At 45.1% G+C, this 22,497-nt stretch overlaps 1 protein-coding gene across 1 annotated transcript in view; it reads right to left on the reverse strand.

Moving 5' to 3' along the window:
* LOC147418028 (thymidine kinase-like) overlaps positions 1–17,622 on the reverse strand; it is a 48,974-nt gene extending 31,352 nt beyond the window's left edge. Inside the window, exons 1-3 of the mRNA XM_086507425.1 lie at positions 17,103–17,622; positions 4,201–4,345; positions 3,962–4,083 (exon numbers count right to left, since the gene is read on the reverse strand). Of these exons, the coding sequence (XP_086363551.1) occupies positions 3,962–4,083; positions 4,201–4,345; positions 17,103–17,599 (764 nt within the window). The 5' untranslated portion in view covers positions 17,600–17,622. The remainder of the gene's footprint in view (positions 1–3,961; positions 4,084–4,200; positions 4,346–17,102) is intronic.
* Between the last annotated feature and the right edge of the window lie 4,875 nt (positions 17,623–22,497).

The following is a 22,497-nucleotide window of genomic DNA, read 5'->3' on the forward strand; positions in this document are numbered from 1 at the left end:
AACTCTTGTTGGTTTTGATTTAGGCCTGAAGATGAGGATGCCCTTTCCTTGGGACAATCCTTACTGTAGTGGTCCTTAGACTCGGGACAATGTCTGCAAGGAGGAGACCCTTCATGTAAAGGACACTTACTTTGGTAATGCCCATATTCACCGCATCTGTAGCATAAGACTGGCCGATTAGACGGACGAAATGGGGGACGAGGTGGTCGCTGCTCTTGTCGCTGCATGGAGCTGGAGGCTGAGGTGTAGAAGCTTTGGGGAACTGAGGGAGTACTAGCATGATAAAAGCAGGGGGATGCAAAGTTGTTGTGCATACCTTGCTGCATAGGAGGTGTTGTCAGCAGAGGGGGCAACGGGTTTTGATGGCCATAGGGTGAGACCATGTTGGATGCAAGTGCTAGCCCTTGTTGGAGAGAAGGACCTAGACTTTGTTGTATTTGCCGCAATCCTTTGATATAGTAACAATCCTTATCTTCGTGCCCAGATTTTTCGCAGAAGTGGCAATAAGCCCGAAGGGGACAGTCCTCTGGAGGATGTCCTAGAGAGCGACAAGAGCTGCACCATACCATAGCTTTAGTCTCCTGCTGAGACCGAAGCTCTTCTAGCTCTCTCTTGATTTGATCCAAAGCCTCAAGGTACGATGGTTTCTCTTGTCTAAGAGAGATTGATTTCTCTTCTTGGAGAGCGCGTTGTAGTTTTAGGGCTTCAAGTTCCCTGCGCAAAGAAGTCAATGGATCAGGAGGACTACTTTCCGAGAACACAGAGGGAGTCTCTATGTGAGGGGAGTTGTTGAACAGCTTCCTAGCCCCCTCTATCCTAGTAGCAGCTTCAATGAATTCCTCCAGAGTGACGTCGGGTCGGAGGCTCTCTCAGAGTTTTTGCTGAGAGGTTTTGGGGAGCGCCTTCTCCACCCACTTCTTAACCATGATTTCATCGGGTTGCTGGGGAAGCTTGGCAACCAGAGACTTGGTTTTAGTCATAAGCTCTACAAAAGTCTCCTTTGGCTGGAGCACCATGTTGGCCAACTCATCCAACACTTTCTCTTGGTAGTCACCTGGCCTGAAAGCTGTACGGAACTGTTGCCTTAAGGCTGCCCAAGTTGCAAAATGGTTCTCTACAAACTGGCTGTACCATTTGTTTGCTAAGCCGTCCAAGGTGGATGGAAAAAGTACCAAATAAGCATTTTCTTTGTTAAGACCACGACCCCTACAAAGAGATACGAACCTCCTTGCATGGTCGTCAGCATCTTCTGAAGAGAGTCCTTTGAAGGTGGGGAACTTGATGTTTACCTTGGCCAACACACTAGCCAACGCCTCCATGGCCCCTTGCTGAGCCTATTGCTCAATAGCCTGCTATAGCAGAATAGGAGAAGGTGATCTGGAAGATGTGGAACCGGATGAAGGAATGGGGGATGTCGTATGTGGAGGTATGGGTGATGAGTTAATGGACTTCTACTAGATACCAAAGGTCGTCTTCTGTTATAGTGCTTCAGAGGGCTCAGTAGTGCGCTTTGACGCTCGACTAACCGCCTTGTATGTGTCATACAGTGACCACCAATCCAACCAAGCTTTGGGCAAGAAGACTCTACCTGTGGGCTGAACAACACAGGTCTAGACCAGGACAAGTGAGAATAGTGACTAGACCACATGGTCCAGGACCAGTGACTAGACCACCTAGCTGACTAGACCACCTAGCTGGCAGGACGAGGAGGACTGGACCAAGGCGAGGACTAGACCAGAACCCGCAACGAGGACGAGGACTGGTTGGACCAGGGCGAGAGAGGACCAGACCAGAAGACTATCTACACAGTGCAAGCAAGTGTGCGGAGCTAGGTAACAACCAATTAGCTTCACGATTTGTGTCTCAACAAAGAGTGAGACTTCATTTGAGGTCCCACCGTGATCGCCAAAATGAGAGCACATGTAGCGCGGATAATGTGTCGTGCTCTCTACAGTGGGTGGTCCTCAGTGCAATGTGCGTGACAATCTCACTCAAACAGACTGAAAAGAAAGGAAACAATAGACATCAACAGAGCTCACAAAGGCACAACAGCAGACCAGAACATATGACTCGACTATCTCAAAGAACTGATACAGACTCTAGTGTGGCAGCACACTCAGCTCCAGCCCGGGACTCACAGGTACAATGGGGGTGTCGAGGCTCAGATGTGCCGGGATGGTGAAGATGTGCTCTCTGTATAGACTCACTCTAGACGACTACGTGAAAAAATCCCACTGACCAAAACGCTACTACTCATATATACAACCATAAAGAGCCACCAACGGCTCATAAATGACAGCACCTAAGTCTATCCCCATTGGGTGGCGGTGGTGACCTGGCCACAATGTCCACTAAACCACCGTATCCCTGCCACGTGTCGCTGCCCAACGAGTCCGTCTAGTGTGAACCAACCAAACCAAAGACCAACTGTAAAATCCAAACTGTACTAACTATATTGTGAAAGTGACACTGACACTATAGCCCGCTACAGTCGGCTGGATCCAAATCCTGCTAGTGTCAAGCTGAGACAGTTCCTGACAGATAATCCTGGTGATCTCTGTGCGCATAATAGACACAGAGGGTGCATCCAAAGAGTACTTGAAAGGAGGCAATCTATCGATATTGAAACCGTGTAACTGAAACCATGACGTCGTCTGTCCATACCAGCAAGTAGTATCCCCCTTAAGTGCTAGCTGTCGGGAAGACTCCAGCATATTTGGGCAGGTCCCATAAACTGTGCATAAAGGAGACTGATCTGGTGAGTGCCTCGACCACGAGTGGAGATGCAGTCACCTCAGCTCTGATAATCTCATGTGGTACTGAAGCCTTATCTTTAATCATCCAAGAGATTAGAGAAACCAAAGGCCTCTCCATACATCTCCATCCATTAGTGCTACCAGAGTTGCTGTGGTGGTCCACTGAAGGTCCCCATATCTGGACTCCATAAAGCATAGCTGATGTCACAAACGTATCAAAGAGCCATAGCTTTGTTTGAGATTCCTGGAATTGAACCTGCGAACACATCCTCTCTGGTTTGCCTAGGGCAGCATAAGCTCCGGTCAATCTAGTCTCAGCTGCTCTCCTCGATGAAAACATTGGCCGCTAAAGACTATCCCAAGGTAAGTGTATGCATCTGTATACTCCCCTGACTCCTGGCCATAAGAAAATGTGGGTGCTAATCTCCTAACCCACTATGGTGTGGTATTGAATACTAAAACCTTGGTTTTGCCAAGGTTGAGAGACAATCCACTATCGTGGGCAAACGCATGTAAAGCATCTATGTGACGCTACAAACCCGGGAAATCACAAATTAGCACATCATCATCAGCATATAACAACAACAGAATCCACGTCCCAGCCAGTTGAGGTCCTCTGTCACCTCCCCTCTCAATGTAATCAGAAGCCTCATCCACATATATGCCAAAGAGCGTAGGAGATAGCGGGTATCCTTGCTTCACCCCAATAGTGGAGTGAACTACATGAGATAATCCCTCCGGGGTGCGAACCTCTCCTCTCACTGACTTGTAGAGTGCCATAATTCCCCAAATCAGCCTTTTGGGTACCCCCATCTGCGCATCAACCTATCTTTGCGGAAATCCAAAAAGCTACCATAAATCCTCCTCCCATGTGATCTACCCTCCTCAATAATAGCTGTATGCGTCACAACGTGATCGAGTGGAAAACCCCCGCCTAAAACCTGCCTGTCCCACTGCTCGCATGCCTGATCTCTCTGACCATCTGCTCAACTGTTGCTCAAGAATGGATGCACACAACCGTACCAATGTGTGCCCAATCAAATTAGTACAATAGTTCCCAAGGTCCATAGGGTCCCTTGCCTTGAGGATAGGCACTATAGTAGAGAAGCTCCAAGTGTGTGTGTGTGTGTGTGTGTGTGTGTGTGTGTGTGTGTGAGAGAGAGAGAGAGAGAGAGAGAGAGAGACCGTTCAGCAGGTGAAATTACCTTTGAAAATCGCCATCTAGACCTGCAACAATCAGCGTTTTGCCTTCATAATCTGCTGCAATTTGACAAAAGCTGTAGAGATCCTTAAGAAATTGGGCTTCATCAATGCCTATGAGGTCAAGCTGGCAGAAACACAACAATGAAAATGTCAGATTAAAGAACTGATCAAATTCTGGAATTGAAGACAAAAAGTATGAAATCAGAAGCACATTCCAGTGTTAAGGAAACTTACAACACACCTTTGCATATTCGTCTTCCCCAATCTGGCTCCTAAAGCTTGCAAGGCTTGGCACTGCCCAACAAGGCATTTGTCTGCCGTCATGAGAAACTATGGAGGACAATCCATATCTTGTGTCCTTGTCTGATTTGACCAACGCAACATTTCTGCTGGGCAAAAGAAATCATTTCTAGGTTATCTAGTTTTAATTTCTTTTTGCAAAAAGAGTCAGCAAAAAAGGAAAACAAAGTCTCCACTTCAAATGATCAAAACTCCGGCCAACCAATGGCCTGCCACAGGTCCCTTCACTAGCTTTTAAAGCCATCACTCTTCTTGCTTTCAGAATGAACCCAAACACACAGCCCTTCACTAGCCTTTACTCTTCTTGCTTTTAGAATGAACACAAATAAACAGCCCTTCGCTAGCTTTTAAAGCCATCACTCTTCTTGTTTTGAGAATGAACACAAATGCGCACGCAAGCCCTTAAAAACGTGTATCAAACCTTGATAACAGCAAGGTTGGCCCTTTCTGGCAGACATAAAATCTTCTCTCATATCAATTGTTAGCAGGATTGGAAAAGGTAGCAATTAAAGTCACCCTGTATATAGTCACCCTTCCCTCGATAACATTTACATTACTCAGCTCGGACCACAGAACCTGCAGACCCACGAAGCTGAAGTGCAATGAAGATAAATCTAAACGAATACTATGAGTTAAGAAAGAAATTCAGGCTGATAAAGCAACCAGCAAGGGGGGTGATGGTGGCGACAAGGGGTGGAGATGCTAGAAGAGGCTGAACCGTCTCAATATGTGGGAATGGGTCAATACCAGCATGGGATGAAGCTCCACTTGAGTTAGGACCAAATCTAGTCTCATCAAACGGAACATCATGGGAGAGAACAATCCAATGAAGGATCCCAATCCCAAAACCAACATCCTTTCAAGCGGAAGGCATAACGACAAAAGATCATCCCTAGCACCCAAGGTCCTCTTCTTTGATGGCATATGAACATGAGCAAACAACCAAAGGCATGAAGATGAGAGACAATGGGTTTACTGTAACAGGACGGGCACCACATGCCAGCTCAAAAGAAAAGACTGAGACAAACGTTTATGTGACAGGTTTTAGGGTTAGGGTTTTTGTGCCGAGGTCATAGACGCATCGGTCCAATGCGTTCGTTTGGCCTGTTTAGATTCACTCTCACTAGGAAGGTGGTCCATGCCAATCTCTTGGTCAAAGCCCGAATTAGTATTTGCATTAAAAATGATTTGCATGATGCTAGGATATCTAAGTGACCTTCAGGTCTGAAACTAACTTGACTATCTTTTGAATATTTCGGTTGAGGAGCCTAAAACCTAGAGGAAAGATTTATCAACTTATGAGTGCTCACCGAGAGGGCCTAAAATTAAAGCCCTGCGTAAATAATAATGACGTGGCAGTACAGTATGGACCCTCCACGATTTGCGTTGCAGATGCCACGTGGTAGGATGTATAGACTTTTCCGCTTTTTGGGCAAGCTGATGACATGGCACTGTTGTATGGATCCGCTTTTTACGCTGGCAGCTTTGAACAATTTTCAACACTGGCTTTTGAGAGTAGTTGTTTTTAGGATTAACTACTTTTGGACTTGATGCTTTTGGGGCTCTGTTTTTAGCATCCCTTGTACTCTTTATAAGTGCCCCATGGGCCAGTCTGTGGGGCGTCCAAGACGCAGAGTCTCGGAGAGAGTTGGACCCTCGGGGTTGTATCTTGTTGAATCAATAATAAAGAAATACCGAAAGGGGCGCTAGTGCGTCTTTGGGGCCACCATGTCTTGGCTCGGAACTATGCCGCACCATGTCGTCTTCTATCTCTTTTATTCGAGTGTTTTGAAGTGCTTAAGTGTTGCTGAGTGTGTAGATAACCGCTCTGCCTGTCTTTCCATCCGATCACTTGCCGGAAGCAATTACAAAAAGCATCAAGTCTAAAAGCGTCTCATCCAAAAGCATGCGCCCAAAGGGTTGTCCATACAGCATTGTGTCGGCGCAATTCACGAAAATCCGTACAGCAACCATGTCATCCACCTTATATGCAATTTGAGTATGGGTGTGTGACCTGCTTTATTTTAAGTTGGGCCGCTCGACCAGATGGTCGGAGGTTAGGGTTTTTACTCCTAACCAAATTTAATAACAGGGCCACTTAACAGGACCCCATAAGTTGGTGAGGACTTCTTCTTCTTTCCCTTCTGCTAGCCTTTAGGCCCCTTGATAAAGATTGGCAAGTTGGCTAGGGTTAGGCTCAAGGAGTCCTAACCTTCTCGGTCTTCAAAGGCTTGACACGTTAGCAGTTTGTAACATTTACAACCTACAATAGAGTAATGTCATCCACTACCTTTGTGAGGTAGCGATTAAGAAGATAAACCAATGAAGCCACAGCTTCACTCCAAAATGAGGGAGGGGGAGGGACATAAAGCAAAACAGCGCGCACAATCTCCTTCACTATGCCGTTCTTCCTCTCCACAACACCATCTACTCATATATGTAAGGGAGAGAGTTTTACCTTTGAATACCCCTAAAAGAGAAATGAATATAAGTTCACCTCCATTATCAGATCTCAAACTAGAGACTTTAAAGTTAAATTGGTATTGACTTGACTTATCTACCTTTGAAAGTGAGAAGAAGAGAACTTCTTAACGTCGTAAGAACAATCCCAAGAGAACTAAACGATATATCTGGCATCTAACAAATTATCAAACTTCTTAGCAAGAAAAAATATATACCTAGATGAATCCAAGATAAGCCCAGATTCACCCTTGAAGGAAAGTGCAAGGTATAGACCCATGGTAGTCATCCACAAGACAATATATCAATCAGCTCCAACAAAAAAAATGCCCAAATCTTTCTAGAAAAATCATCCACAAGTATCAACCAATACTTAGATCCAACAAGTGAAATCAACCTCCATAGCACCTACAAGATCAGCATGAATCAACTCCAAAATACGAAAGCCACGAAATGCGGCTTTCTGAGTCCCTGTGTCGTTTGCCTTTTGCACATATTCAACAAACGTGATGAGGCTTGCAAAGCTTGCACAGAGAGAGAGAGAGAGAGAGAGAGAGAGAGAGAGAACGCTTGGTGATCTGTTGCCTTATTTATCAGATGGCTGCCCACTTAATATAGTGGGCAGCATGCGTGTTTTAAAAATAGTTTGAATCTACCCAAAAACTCAATAAAACCTTATACGTTAAAAATAATGCTTTCACAGCACTTCCCAGGCGCCCTAGATGCAATCACATGCACAGTTGCAATGCAGACATAGACTTACTCGCGGGAAAGCATCTGCTTTCCCAAAAAGCAACCCCGCTTTCTCAGAAAACATCTGTTTTTCCTCAAAGTTTCCTTTGGACCCATCTTCATTCAAGTGCTTGCTTTTCCTTGTGCACAATTCTAACACAGTTTGGAATTTCCTCTCGACTATGGATATCCCCTTTTCGATGCACCCGTCACCCACCTTGTGACGCATCAGGAATACCCATCACCTAGTCCTTTCCTACTGAACTTACGGTACAATCTCCTTCACGATGCTCTATGTCACCCATCCTATGACACATTAGAGATGTTCGTTCCCGGATGGTCGGATACTTCTTTCCAATGCTCCCTGTCACCCATCCGATGTGACGCATCAGAAGTACCCGTTCCTGGTGGCCTTACAGATATTCCCTTTCACAGTGCTCCCGTCATTACTCTGAATGACGCACTAGGAATACTCTGTACTCGGATGTCTCAAGTGAGAAAAACCCTCACTCTTAAAATTCCAATAATTCATTTAGAATTATTTTTCTTGGTGTTCCAAGCGAGAAAACCCTCACTCTTATAAATCCAATAATTCATTTGAAATTATTTTCCTATCAGATAAAGCCAATTTAGCAACACACATATAGAGCACATCATTCAAAATAATATTTCCAAGAAATATGTTTCAAACTCCAACCACAAGCAAGGTAAATCATCACCAATGTATGTGGTGGAGAGAGAGTGACAAATGTGAGAAATATAAGAGGATGCTTTGATATTGCCAGTCCACTCATTCTTGGTCACAACCTCAAGCTTTTTGTGGAGTGGATTGTGCTATCACCACGAGAGAGGACCGACGGCGGGGGGGGAGGCACAAGCAACATAAGCAACCCGAAGAGTGATGGTATCACAAAAGTTCTTGAATGGCGAAGCAAGCTTACCAAGGATCTTGTGAACTAGATTGCTAACAATAGAACCACACTCCTCCAATTGCCTCTTGATCGTGAGAACTCTCGATTTTCTCAAGAAGGATCTTGCTTTTGAAATAAAAGCTCATCCAAATCCATCTCAAGCTGTGTAAGCTTGATGTTAGAAATAGATCCATAAAAAGCATATAGATTCTGCCAAAGCAGACAAACAATTGTGAAAAAGGAGAGAACCTGAGGAGATAGATGGAAACATACCATGAACTATGAGTGTGATAGTTGGAGTCTCAATATATTTTATGTAGGATGACGATACCGTGTGTGGCTTCTCAATGATAGACCAAATTTCTGCCCTACTCAAGAGAAACCACATAGAATTGAACAAATATGTATCGTCAACTTTTGAGTATCAAAGAGAGAGATGGGAGATTGAGAGACTCTAAGAATGAATTGAACGAAGTTGGCATCATAGTAGGATAAGCTCTACTAGAAGAAGTATATGAGTAAAAGGGATTAGATAAAACGTGTTGAATTGATGATAGTCGTCATCAACATTGTCATAGAAGCAGCAAAGAGAGGTACTTAGGCGTCATCATGGGGTTAGTTGTCACGAGGACGTGGCAGTTATTAACCATGTCACAGAGATGTGGCAACTACTAACCTTGGTTGTTGGTTTCTTTCCAATGGGGTTTATTTTATTTATTTAAGACCCTCTTTTTGAAGTAGCAAACGGTCGGACATTGTATGGCCAATGTGAACGGTAGATTCACCCGCAGACGGGAAAATGGTCGGCACTGGAATTCGTATGGTAAGAGGATGTCTAGGCTTAGAGCAAGATCATATAGGTCCCCCCGTCGCACTTAGCAAGTTGGTGGATACTAGGAAGTGAACTCAATTAAGGCGTAAAGTCAAGGTGGGACTACCAACAAAAAGTATCCGACAGTTGGGCCACATTGCACTTTTGGATGCGGCTCCAATGAGGATAGATGGTCAGAAGACCAGTGGGAGCCCAACGGAAGCATCTCCTAAAATTTAGGGAACTGCTATTTTGGGCCGTGAAATGTGTTCGCGTCATTACCTCCGGTATGACTAGGGGAACACTTTATAACTCTACCGCGAAGTCAACTGACGCGTCGGTTGGGATATTTTTAAGCGGCGAACCCGAAACGGGAAAATGCTTGAAAATGTGCCAAGTGTCACATTTTGGTGAACTTTCCTCTTGTAGAAAAATGGGCGCTGATTTTTATGCTGGGAGAGGCCTCATTTCAGCTTTTGTCACAGGTTAAGAGCTATGGAGTGCTTTCTTTCCCTCTCATGTACAGTGTGGTGCTAGGAGTGATGCCCTGCACACTACACACTGCTCTCTCTCCCCTACGTGCAGTTATGTGATGCCCCACAAGAGGGCTACTCATTTGACTGATGTACAGTTGTGTGGGTTCATGCTTTTGTGTTGAGGCAAGAGCCTCCTTGAGCAGGAACAGGGGTAGCTAACTGCTGCTCCAAAGCAGGCACTGGTGAGGGTCATAACCTCACCGTACAGGTGCAAAATCAGCGCTGTGTATGCGCTGTAAATTCACTGTTTTTCAGCCGTATGGACGCCAGGATCATTGGGAATCGTGCCCCACTGGCAAAGGACAGTTAGGGAACTGTTTGGGGCTGAAAACAGGGCAAAAACCAGTAAATACAGCGTGCTGAATTTACTGTTTTTGGGCAGGAATCAGAGGGTATACGCCAGTGCAAGCGAGTTCCAGTAGGGGAATTGGTTTCGCGCAAGTTTTGGGGCTGTTATGCTGCCGAAATTTGGCCAAATCAAATGGTATCTAGGTGGATACACGTGAAGGATTCCCAGGACCTTACCTTGTAATTTACCCTCCTAAAGAATAAAGAAATACCGAAAGGGGCGCCAATTTTTGGGGCCTACAGGTTGTCGGTGTCTGCTCGAAGCATTCTAGCTTCCGAGCCATGTGTGTATTCAAGTGTTAACTCCCGTCGCAGGTTCTCTTTGCAAAGTGCTCTGTGTGTGTGTTGTAAGTAAAGAATTTCGGGTGAAAGCCAACGCCTACCGCCCTACAGGCCGGTTTCATGGTTCCATGGTTCTATAGTAGGAACACAATCCCAAGAAGCATCTGACATCGTGCACACTCTTCAAGTCTGGCCATGTCTTGATAGCTTCGACCTTTGCGGGATCCATTCTTACACCATCCTTTGAGACTATGTGGCCCAGAAAGTGGATCTCTTCGAGGAAGAATTCACTTTTCTTAGGATTGACAAGTAACCTGTGACTGCACAGCTCTTCGAACACAATGGTCAAGTGACGCTTATGCTCCTCTTCATTCTTTGAATACACAATCATGTCATCGAAGAATGTTCCGACAAACTGTTGATGCGAGCGGAAAATCCGGTCCATCATTCTGTTGAACGTGGCAAGAGCATTTGTTAGCCCAAACGGCATCACTAGAAACTCATAAAGATCAAATGTCGTTCTAAACGCAGTCTTGTGCACATCCTCTGGGCTTATACGAATCTGATGGTACCCACTCTTCAGGTCTATCCTCCTGAAAATTGCAGCACCCTCTAAACGATCGAGAATATCATCAATGCAAGGAATAGGAAACCTATTCTTGATGGTATTCTTATTCAACGCACGGTAATCAATACACATGCGCCATGAGCCATCCTTCTTCTGCACTAGGAGTACTGGGGAGCAAAAGGGTGAAGAACTAGGCTGAATCAGCCCCTTCTCTAATAACTCCTCAACCTGGCCCATAATCTCTTTCTGCTGCGCCGCACTAACCCTGTAGGGAGGTCTATTTGGTGGGCTACACCCTGGCACCAAATCTATCCGATGGTCCTCAGGTCTCTCTGGCGGCAATTGCGACGGTAATGAATCAAAAAAATAGTCACTAAACTTTTGCAAAAATGCTGACCTTTCTTTATCTAACACAGATAAATTTGACTGATCACTATCTGAGACATCACGTGCAAAAATCAAGTACACAGAAAGATGATTCTTTATTACAGAAGTGATAGCATCGCCTCTTCACGCATTGCAAAAGAAAGAGGTCACTTTCAGATGGACCCAAAAAGAGATTTCAGCTTTTAGTCTCTTAAAGGAAAATTTGACTTCAGATCCAGTTATTGTTTTGCCAGATCTCAGGAAGTCATTTGTGGTCCAGTGTGACGCGTGTGGCAGTAGCATCGGAGCAGTGCTAATGCAAGATGGACGGGTAGTAGCTTATGAAAGCCGAATTTTGCAAGGGCCAGAGAGGACTATGCAAGTCTATGAGAAAGAGCTCTTGGCCGTGATTCATGCGCTTTCTAGCTGGAAGCACTACCTCTTAGGTGCTGATTTTGTTGTCCAAACAGATCATCAGACCTTGCGATACTTCTTGACACAGTCAAAGTTATCCGAAAAGAATATGCGATGGGCAAACATTCTTTCCATGTTCCACTTCCAGATTATGCATGTGGAAGGCAAGAAGAATGTTATGGCTGATGCGTTATCAAGAAAGCCACAAATTTCAGCTGTGTCAATTCCTTATCATCATGAGTTAGATGACATGAAGGAACAGTATACTGCTGATGAAGATTTTGCAAGGATCTTTGAACAATTACAAGAGGGGCAACATCACGAGCACTACCTCCTCAGAGATGGTTTTATGATGATGCATGGCAGACTTTGTGTCACTAGGCCACTGCGACATAAGGTCATGGAAGAGAGTCATGTCCCACCGTATGCAGGGCATCGTGGCATTGATGCACCAGTTAAAGCGGTAGAGACGTTCTTCTATTGGCCTACCTTGAGGAGAGATGTGGATGCCGTTGTGCGAGCATGCATAGTTTGCCAAAAGGTCAAGTTTGACAGGCAAAAGGCACCAGGGTTGTTACAACCACTGCCGATTCCGGATAAGCCATGGGAAAGCATTGCTATGGACTTTATCTTTGATCTTCCAAGGACGCCAACAGGGAATGATAGTATATGGACCATTATTTGCAAGTTCAGCAAGCAGGCCCATTTTATCCCTGTCAGGAAGAAGATAAAATCTGATCAGATGGCACGCTTGTTCATGTACAATGTGTTTAAGTACCATGGTATGCCACAATCGATTATCAGTGATCGTAATCCTCGCATGACCAGTTTGTTCTGGAGAGGATTGTTTGAGAACATGGGTACTACGCTCAAGTTCTCGTCTTCGTTTCATCCACAAGCTGATGGACAGTCAGAAGAGGCCAATTCTATTGTCTTAGATCTGCTGAAATGCTATGTGTCAAATAATAAGGGCAAGTGGGAACAGTATTTGCCTATGCTTGAGTATGCGTACAATAATACGGTGCATTCGTCTACTGGCAAAGCACCTTTTGAAATTGTTGAAGGCGGCAAAAAGGTTCCTCCCATTTTGCACACAAAGGACAAGATCTTTGAGGCAGATCGATATGTTGAGAACATGGATGAGATGTATAAGAAGATTAAAGTTGCCTTGGAGAAGACTCAGGCAAAACAAAAAAAGGCTGCTGATCGTCACCGTCGTGAATTGGTACTATCACCTGGTGATTGGGTTCTCTTAAGGTTCGAAAAGGCAAGGTTAAAGAAGATGAAGGGCAAGGAACGACTGTTTCCTAAGCTCAGCATGCGTTACTATGGGCCTTTTCAAGTGCTTGAGAAGATCAGCGATGTGGCTTACAGGCTGAAATTGCTTGATGCGTGGAAGATTCATAATGCGTTTCACGTGAGTCTTCTAAGACCCTTCGTGGGTGATGTGCCAGAAGATATGCCAGTTGAGGATCAGCCAGAAGTTGAGGAACTTGATGAGATCCTGGTACCTGAGCAAGTTTTGGCACATAAGGACAGAAAAGTTAAAGGACAAGTTGCAAGACGCTATTTGGTGAAGTTCAAGAACTATCCGCCTATGGATGCAAAGTGGATGGAAGAGCATGAACTGTCAGAGTCACCAAATGTATTGCAGCTTTACCTTGAAGCCTTTGGGTTACAGCCTACTTATGCCCCAACCCAACGTGTGCATAGGAGGGCTAATGATAGAGCTAGTACATCAAATGTACATATGAGTTCAGTGCCATAGATAGAAATGGCAAAAGTATGAAGGCCTCATTAAGTCATTTGTATCTATGTATGTTACGACCTTTCTTGCGGATACATGCGATGATAAAAGAGTGTGAATAGCACAAGATCATCAGTGGCGTGTATTTATGGTATGCAATCGAGGACGTTTGCGATTTCAAGAGAGGGGTATGTCACGAGGACGTGGCAGTTATTAACCATGTCACAGAGATGTGGCAACTACTAACCTTGGTTGTTGGTTTCTTTCCAATGGGGTTTATTTTATTTATTTAAGACCCTCTTTTTGAAGTAGCAAACGGTCGGACATTGTATGGCCAATGTGAACGGTAGATTCACCCGCAGACGGAAAAATGGTCGGCACTGGAATTCGTATGGTAAGAGGATGTCTAGGCTCAGAGCAAGATCATATAGGTCCCCCCGTCGCACTTAGCAAGTTGATGGATACTAGGAAGTGAACTCAATTAAGGCGTAAAGTCAAGGTGGGACTACCAACAAAAAGTATCCGACAGTTGGGCCACATTGAACTTTTGGATGCGGCTCCAATGAGGATAGATGGTCAGAAGACCAGTGGGAGCCCAACGGAAGCATCTCCTAAAATTTAGGGAACTGCTATTTTGGGCCGTGAAATGTGTTCGCGTCATTACCTCCGGTATGACTAGGGGAACACTTTATAACTCTACCGCGAAGTCAACTGACGCGTCGGTTGGGATATTTTTAAGCAGCGAACCCGAAACGGGAAAATGCTTGAAAATGCGCCAAGTGTCACATTTTGGTGAACTTTCCTCTTGCAGAAAAATGGGCGCTGATTTTTATGCTGGGAGAGGCCTCATTTCAGCTTTTGTCACAGGTTAAGAGCTATGGAGTGCTTTCTTTCCCTCTCATGTACAGTGTGGTGCTAGGAGTGATGCCCTGCACACTACACACTGCTCTCTCTCTCCCCTACGTGCAGTTATGTGATGCCCCACAAGAGGGCTACTCATTTGACTGATGTACAGTTGTGTGGGTTCATGCTTTTGTGCTGAGGCAAGAGCCTCCTTGAGCAGGAACAGGGGTAGCTAACTGCTGCTCCAAAGCAGGCACTGGTGAGGGTCATAACCTCACCGTACAGGTGCAAAATCAGCGCTGTGTATGCGCTGTAAATTCACTGTTTTTCAGCCGTACGGACGCCAGGATCATTGGGAATCATGCCCCACTGGCAAAGGACAATTAGGGGACTGTTTGGGGCTGAAAACAGGGCAAAAACCAGTAAATACAGCGTGCTGAATTTACTGTTTTTGGACAGGAATCAGAGGGTATACGCCAGTGCAAGCGAGTTCCAGCAGGGGAATTGGTTTCGCGCAAGTTTTGGGGCTGTTATGCTGCCGAAATTTGGCCAAATCAAATGGTATCTAGGTGGATACACGTGAAGGATTCCCAGGACCTTACCTTGTAATTTACCCTCCTAAAGAATAAAGAAATACCGAAAGGGGCGCCAATTTTTGGGGCCTACAGGTTGTCGGCGTCTGCTCGGAGCATTCTAGCTTCCGAGCCATGTGTGTATTCAAGTGTTAACTCTCGTCGCAGGTTCTCTTTGCAAAGTGTTCTGTGTGTGTGTTTTAAGTAAAGAATTTCGGGTGAAAGCCAACGCCTACCGCCCTACGGGCCGGTTTCATTAGTACTATCAAAAGCACCAAACAGAGTAGGATCTACCCTGAAAGAGGGGAGAAGTCGCCACTGATAAAGGTAGAAACACTTGTCGGCGTGGGAAAGATGGTATCTTTGAGAGAAAGCCTTATATACAAAGCCTTATATACGTGTCGAAGTAGGAGCCAGCTGAGAACCTTCGTCCTTTGCAAAATCACATGCATCAAATTTGGAAGAGGTACCACAACAATTGCAGAGTTTATGATTCAGAATTAGGTGGCACCTTTAGAGCACTGAACCTAATAACACGTGCATCCCAAGTGCCAACACAAAGCCTGCATGTGCAATATTTGCATGAAATAATTGATTTGTCTATTGACTCTGAGTCTCCAAATGCATGACCATTGCAACAAAAAAGCGTGAGAGAGTGGCTGTTGTGACCAGTGCCTTGGACCGTCGTAGACAATCACACGTGAGGGGGGTGGGGGTGGTGCTGCCTCATAAGAATCTGCTGCCCAACAATGCACTCTAAAGAGACTGCGTACAAGGCCACTTGCATACAAGGCCACTGCCACTCACAAGAATCCCATATCAATTGTGTCAAGGGGACTCCATACGCTTCTTAAATAAGTTGCAAGTGAGCATTGTACTACACAACAAGAGGAGTCACTATGCCATTGTTTGGTATATGCCCATATGCACAGCTGGCTTGTTGGGTAGTGTGTTGCTTGCTTCTTAGAATTGGTATGAGATGTGGGTGCGGTCACATGGCTATTGCAATTTCCAAGGTCACATACTCTATATGAGGGTTATCTATAGATCTGGTCTTCATGATTACATCTTTGGGCTATGGACAGAAACCTCTTGATGTGCTTCCATCCATCGTGCACCAGTTTGATCTCGATTCTCCATCTAGGACATACAACCTTTGCTATTATTTGCTACATTGTGATATAGATGATGTGGAAGGCTCAATGTGATTGCTCTCAGTGTTCCCCTACAACTACTACCTTGACTGCTTTCTGGTCGGAGTTGCCGCATACTCTTTGCAGCTAGTGGGATGCATCAAAAAGCTCCTCCAAGGTAGCCGAGCGATGGAGACACTCCTATCTTAGACTATATAAACGTTCATTGTATCTTTCAGTATGGATCGGGGACACATTACATGGCATTATACACATCCACGGTGGTTCAAATTGCACTCATCGTAAATGCCACCTTGTGTATAGCTAATACACACACTACACTACTCCAAATTGTACTCCCTTTGTGTGCTCTCTTGGTTGTGTGTGTGCGCTTACGACCGACAAGCAAGAGTAGCGGAAGAAGTGGTTGAGGGTAAGGGTTTCTCCATTCTTCTCCCATGTGTGTTGGTACTACACTCAACCTCAGGATTTTCGGGAGGCGTGGCAATGATCCCCGATTTCAACAATGTCTGTGGAAGATGGTGTGGTTCCAGAGTGTGTACAATCTTTGGAACATTATTTTTATAGCCAGATTTCCGTTTCGGACGCGTTTTGGCCTCCGTTCTGAAGTTAAGAGTGCGTTGCATGCAAGATCACAAAGGTCCGGTTTCTGCTAATCCCCCCTATTGGTGTAGCATGAAGCTCAGATGGTGTTGTAGTTTTCACAGCTACTATAGAGTAGTGGGAAGTGTTACATTGGGTGTATGTACGCATAGTGTGGTCACAAGTTGTGACAGATATAGGCTATTTTAGTATCCCAAAGGCCTCTTGTACACAATATTTAGCTCCTTCCTGCACGCGCGGGCACCACCACAGTGTGTAGTGTCGTGTGTGTTTTTTGGAAGGGGCGGGGGCGTGGGCTTTGTGGGGGGGGGGGGGGGGGGGGGGGGGGGGGGGGGGACGTAAGTAATAGCAACCCTCTTCCTATTAGCAAAGGCCCGTGCACATTTCTCTAAGTAACATAAAAGCAACTCTTTCTTCGTACTAGCATGAGCATAAGAATTTCATCGTCTCTATAAAATTGCAAATCTGTGTCAAAGAAAGCAATGAGGAGGCAAACCTGCCTGCACTTGCCTCCTCTTCCACTCGCTGTAGAAGGGCAGTGGTCTTGCCTGCAAACATGGGACCCACGATAAGATGGATGCTGCCAGAGGCCACTTCACAATCACCAAGTTCAAGCCCGCGCACAGCATCATGCTGTGCCGCAAACACTGTCAAACTGCGCTTCTGTGTCGAGAAAGGCTGTAGCCAACCACCGTTGCTCGCTCTGTGCACCTTGCCCTTGGAAATAAGGGTCTGCGTGCAGAAAGAGCTGCCCCGAACTGCATTTTGGCTTGCAAGAAAGATCTGCCGGTACTGAGAAGTTGACTTGAAAGGCCCGATTGGACTGAAGGTCTGGGAGGAGCAGCCTCCTAGGCGTGTGAGGGCCCTCTCGCCTGGTAGCAGTGAGCACGTTCCGTGGAAAGCTGTGACTTCGTCTCTGCTAGACACCTGCGTGGGCAGCAAACGTTGTGCTTGTTCAGCTAGCATGCTTCGCTGCCTGAGCACTTTGAGCATTGTTTCATACGCAAATCCTACTTATGTGGAAGCGGGGAAAGGCAATTAGGATGGTTTTAATTGAAAAAATCATCGAAGGGAGTACTAGGGGGTACAGATGCCGAGGATGGTTTTAATTGAATAAATCATCGAATCTTTCTTTCAAGACGCTTGTGCAACCGCTTGTTGTTCTCTCTCTCTCTCTCCCCCCTCCAACCTCTCTTTGAATTACGACTTGCAAGGTTTGTTCTATTTTAACAGATGTAAGGCCTCTCGCGTGTGTTTAGATGATGCATAGGATGAGAGAAATTCATGATGTGATTGCTTGCTAGGGGCAGACTAGGTGACCAAGGTGGAGAAGCAGGATAAAGCAGCATGATGGGGATGAGCTATGCAAAATAAAAGTGGACCATGCGTGCATCAGCTAATAGCATGTGGGGCAATAAACGAAATCTTCTTACTATTGATTTTTTTGAAAGTGAAGTCAATAGGTGTCCCTAGTTCTCAAGGCTACTCTCTCATGTCTAACTGCATCACGATGGATGTATGGCGTCTCTCTCTCTCTCTCTCTCTCTCTCTCTCTCTCTCTCTCTCTACGCTAGGTCCTTTCATTGGCCGCAATTTTCAAAGCATGTGGGTGCACCCATTTGAAGGTGCCGCAAGTAGCGTGTGCGAGTGCAAGTGCGAGAGCAGAGAGAGAGACCTACTGTTGGGTGGAGCGCACAGCAACGTTATCATGTTGCAGCTCCTACTTCTTTTGTATTAAAGAATAAGTGTATATGGGTTAAGTTAGTAGATGGGTTAGTAGTAAGTGGAATGTCCAGCTAGTTGGCCTGAATCCCAACAAACTCCCACTTAAAGGCCAACGCAGCCCAAGTGACCTGGTATGTACAAATGTGAAGCAATCTAGTGGCTTTAACCTATACCCATCAACTCACTGCAATGTGTAAACCGCTCCAAAGCTAAGCCTTTCGTCAAAGCATATGTTGGGTTGTCGTCAGTGTGTACCTTAACCAAATCAATGAGCTTACATACTAGCTCCTCACGAAATGATCTCCTGAACAAACCCTTCAGGCTGCTGCATGTAAACATCCTCATCGAGATCTCCGTGAAGAAATGTTGTCTTCACATCCATTTGGACAGGTTCCATGTTCTCAATCGCTACAAGACCAAGTACGGTTCTAAGCATTGTCATCTTGACCACAGGCGAGAAGATTTCATCAAAATCCACTCCCTTTTGCTGTTTGAACCCTTTGGCTACAAGTCTAGCCTTGTACTTTGGATTTGGATCACCCGAGGTAAATTTCTTCTTGTAAACCCATTTGCAAGGTAAAGCTTTCGCATCATTTGGCAGTTCTACCAAGTCCCAAGTGTTATTAGCCAGAATAACACTGTTATACTTAGATTCCATAGCCTGCTCCCACTTCACCACATCATTCGTCATCATGGCTTCTTGGTAGCAGCTTGGCTCACTGCAATCGGTAAACATGATGTAATCAAAACCTGGCTCAAAATGCGCAGGTGGATGAGAGACTCTCATAGACCGTCTCACTCCTTGACCATTGCTATCCGCTCCCTCTGGAGCATTGCTAGTGGAAGCTACATCACTAGCCCGCTGAGTTGATTTCACTGTCTTTGAGGCAACATCCTCAAAAGTGACTCTCCGAACCTCTATTTCCTTGATACGTTGTTTATGCATCTTCGACTCATTGAAGATCACATTTGAACTACGGATGACTCGACGAGATTTCGAGTGCCAAGGATGATATCCCATCTCTCCATTTGCACCATATCCAATGAAAATACATTTGTGTGACTTTGGCTCTAACTTCTATCGAAGTTGTTTAGGCATGTGAGCATAAGCTTCACAACCAAAAACACGTAGATGGTCATAGTGGGGCTTAAGTTTAGACCATAACTCTTCTGGAATCTCATCATTCAATGGCGTACTAGGCGAACGATTTATAATGTGCACTGCGGTCAAGACGGCTTCTGCCCAAAAGCCTTGTGTGAGATTTTCCATAGAAAGCATGGTTGTGACTCTTTCCTGAATCGTACAATTCATGCGCTCAGCAACTCCATTCTGAGCTGGTGTGTATGGTGCAGTAAACTACCTTTTAATCCCCCTTTTAGCACAAAAATTGCCAAACTCCTTGGAGACATACTCTCCACCGTTGTCAGTCCGCAACCTCTCGAGTTTCTTGCCAGACTGGATCTCAATGAGTGCCCAAAATTTTTGGAGCACAGAAAGAACTTGATCCTTATGTTTCAAAGGATATGGCCACACCTTTCGAGTAGAGTCATCTATGAATGTCACAAAATAGCTAGCCCCCCCTAGAGATTTGGTTGACATAGGACCACAAACATCACTATGTACTAAATCTAGAGGTTCAGCTCGCTTTTGACTCAATGGTAAGTGAACGGACCTACTATGTTTGCTGTAGATACATTGCTCACAAACAGGAAATCAACACAAGACAAGACAGGTAAGTAGCCAAAACAAGTCAGAGTTCTCATTCCTTTTTGGCTAATATGACCTAGCCGGCAATGCCACAACTCAGTAGACGACAGCTTGACTATAGATATGTAATCATGACCAACATCTGACACATGCATGGAGTACAAGGTACCATGCTTCTGACCTCTGAGTACAACAAGATTACCTTTGCATACTATCCATGAACCATTGCCAAATGTGGTGTTGTAGCCCAACTTATCAAGCTGGCCAACAGAAAACAAGCTCTTAGTCAACTTGGGCACATGTCTGACATTACATAAAGTAAAGCGCGTGCCATTCCTTAGATAAAATTTGATGTTTTCGACACCCTCAATGTCTAGTTCATGAGTATCACCAAGTCTCGCTTTGCCACAAGAGTGAGAATAAGTAGAGAACCACTCTCGATGTGGTGTCACATGGAAACTCGCACCATAATCTACTATCCAATTATGTGCATACTGTGCATCTTCTGTAACAAGAGCCTCGACAGGTAGTTATGCTATGAAGACCAATACGTCAGAGGTAAGTGGCATAACAACCGATGGAAGACTCTCTACAATAGGAGCATTTGAAAACTCTAGCACATTGATCTCCTCTAACTTTGCTTTGCCCTTGTTTGAATCATCAGACTTAGCAGTGTCACCGGATTGTTTATCCTTCTTGCTTTGCTGCCATTTCCTGCAATCCTTCTTTACATGCCCTTTTTTATGGCAGTGATGATAGCACTCGACATTACGCATAGAACCCCGAGACTTACTGCGTGAGCCCCCACGTTCCTTGCTTTTGGCACGACTTTGAGTGCGACCCCTCTGTCTATCACTAGCAACATACGTATCACCGTTCCTCTTGTTTTCGATAGATTTCCTGCAAATCTTCTTGGTAAACAGAGTCCCAAGGACTTCATTGTACACTAGACCGGTGCTAGGTGTTGAGTTGCTAATCGCAGTACAGAACGTATCCCAAGACGAGGGTAAACTGCATAGCAAGAAGATACATTTGATTTTCTCATCGAAGACCAAACCCTGAGTGGTCAACTGAGTGAAAATGACACTGAACTCATTGATGTGAGTAGAAATAGTGCATCTTCCTTCATACGAAGGTCAAACAGCTTCTTCATCAAGAAAACCTTATTAGTGGCACTTTTGTTCTCATAACTGGAACACAACTTATCCCATACATCTCTAGCAGTCCTTTCTCCAACTATAGTAAAGTACACAAATTCGGCCAAATGCAAACGGAGGGTAGATTTGGCCTTAGCATCAAGTCTCTCCCACTCAACATCTGTATATTCGCCCTCTGGACGCTCCATGATAGGATCCAGTTGGCCTTTTTGTATAAGAACATCTTGAATCTTCTCTTTCCAGATAGCAAAATTCGTCTCATCAAATTTCCGAATATTGTAAATATCCATTTCACCACTACATGACATGGCTACAAGCTAAAGATAATATGGCGATAAACACTGGTAATTTTGGGAAAAATTCGACAGAGTTCCCCAGAAAAACTGACAGAATCTCAATCCAAAACTGTCACAAGAGATCAGTAACGCATTAAAAGTAATGCTCTCAAAGCATAAGACAAGCGCATCAACCACTAACTGTGCATAAAAAGTCAAAAGCTGACCCAAGACTGCCAGCACGGCGTCAAATGCACCTAGCCCTCTCTATACATGTCCTATGGTGAGGCCACAAAAAAGGGGTACTCCAGCAACCTGTATCACCGAAAGGATCTCAACATTCGAGAATTCCCCAGCTCAAGAAAACCTCACGCTATCGACCCTCACAAAAGGTTATGCAGACAAGAAACCAGCCTAGTCTCAGAAAGGGCCTCTAAACCAAGTCTCATAAATGGTCGGGACTGCCAGAAAGAAGCCTAATCGGCTCCACAAAAGGTACATATGGTAGTTTCCGCAACTCAACGTACATCCATTGTCAATAATACTGCAAGGTGCAATATACGTGCTCAAATAGGCGTCAAACAAAATATGCAAGCAGTAAACAAATCCCTGCAGGGAGTAAAACCGCTCTCAAAAGAGCTCAAGCACTATCAAAAGCGCCAAAATAATGCATATGCGCATCAAGTACTCCCATTGAAATCTGTGCTGATTCAAAACAATGCAACCTGTAAGAAACTTGGATGTCCTGTATGTATGCAACAACCTGTGAGGAGATGGATGCCTGAAAAAGTTCTCCTAATCAGCCCATAACCACCGTCTCAACCTGCACCTGTGTCCTGTACCTGTACTTGTACCTCTAGCAAAAGTGGAGTTGAAAAATACAACTCCTGAAGCGTAGCTCGGATGAAGCTTTCGACTGCACAAACAGCTTCGAGAGGGGGGTAAAACCCTCAGGATGCCTGTTGGAAACACTCTCGAAACACTGAATTTGCCGATGCCGAAATCGAAAACCTGTTTGCACTTTTG

Source organism: Adiantum capillus-veneris, chromosome 30 (genome assembly GCF_014529385.1).
Source record: "Adiantum capillus-veneris isolate H3 chromosome 30, ASM1452938v2, whole genome shotgun sequence".
NCBI classification, from domain to species: domain Eukaryota; kingdom Viridiplantae; phylum Streptophyta; class Polypodiopsida; order Polypodiales; family Pteridaceae; genus Adiantum; species Adiantum capillus-veneris.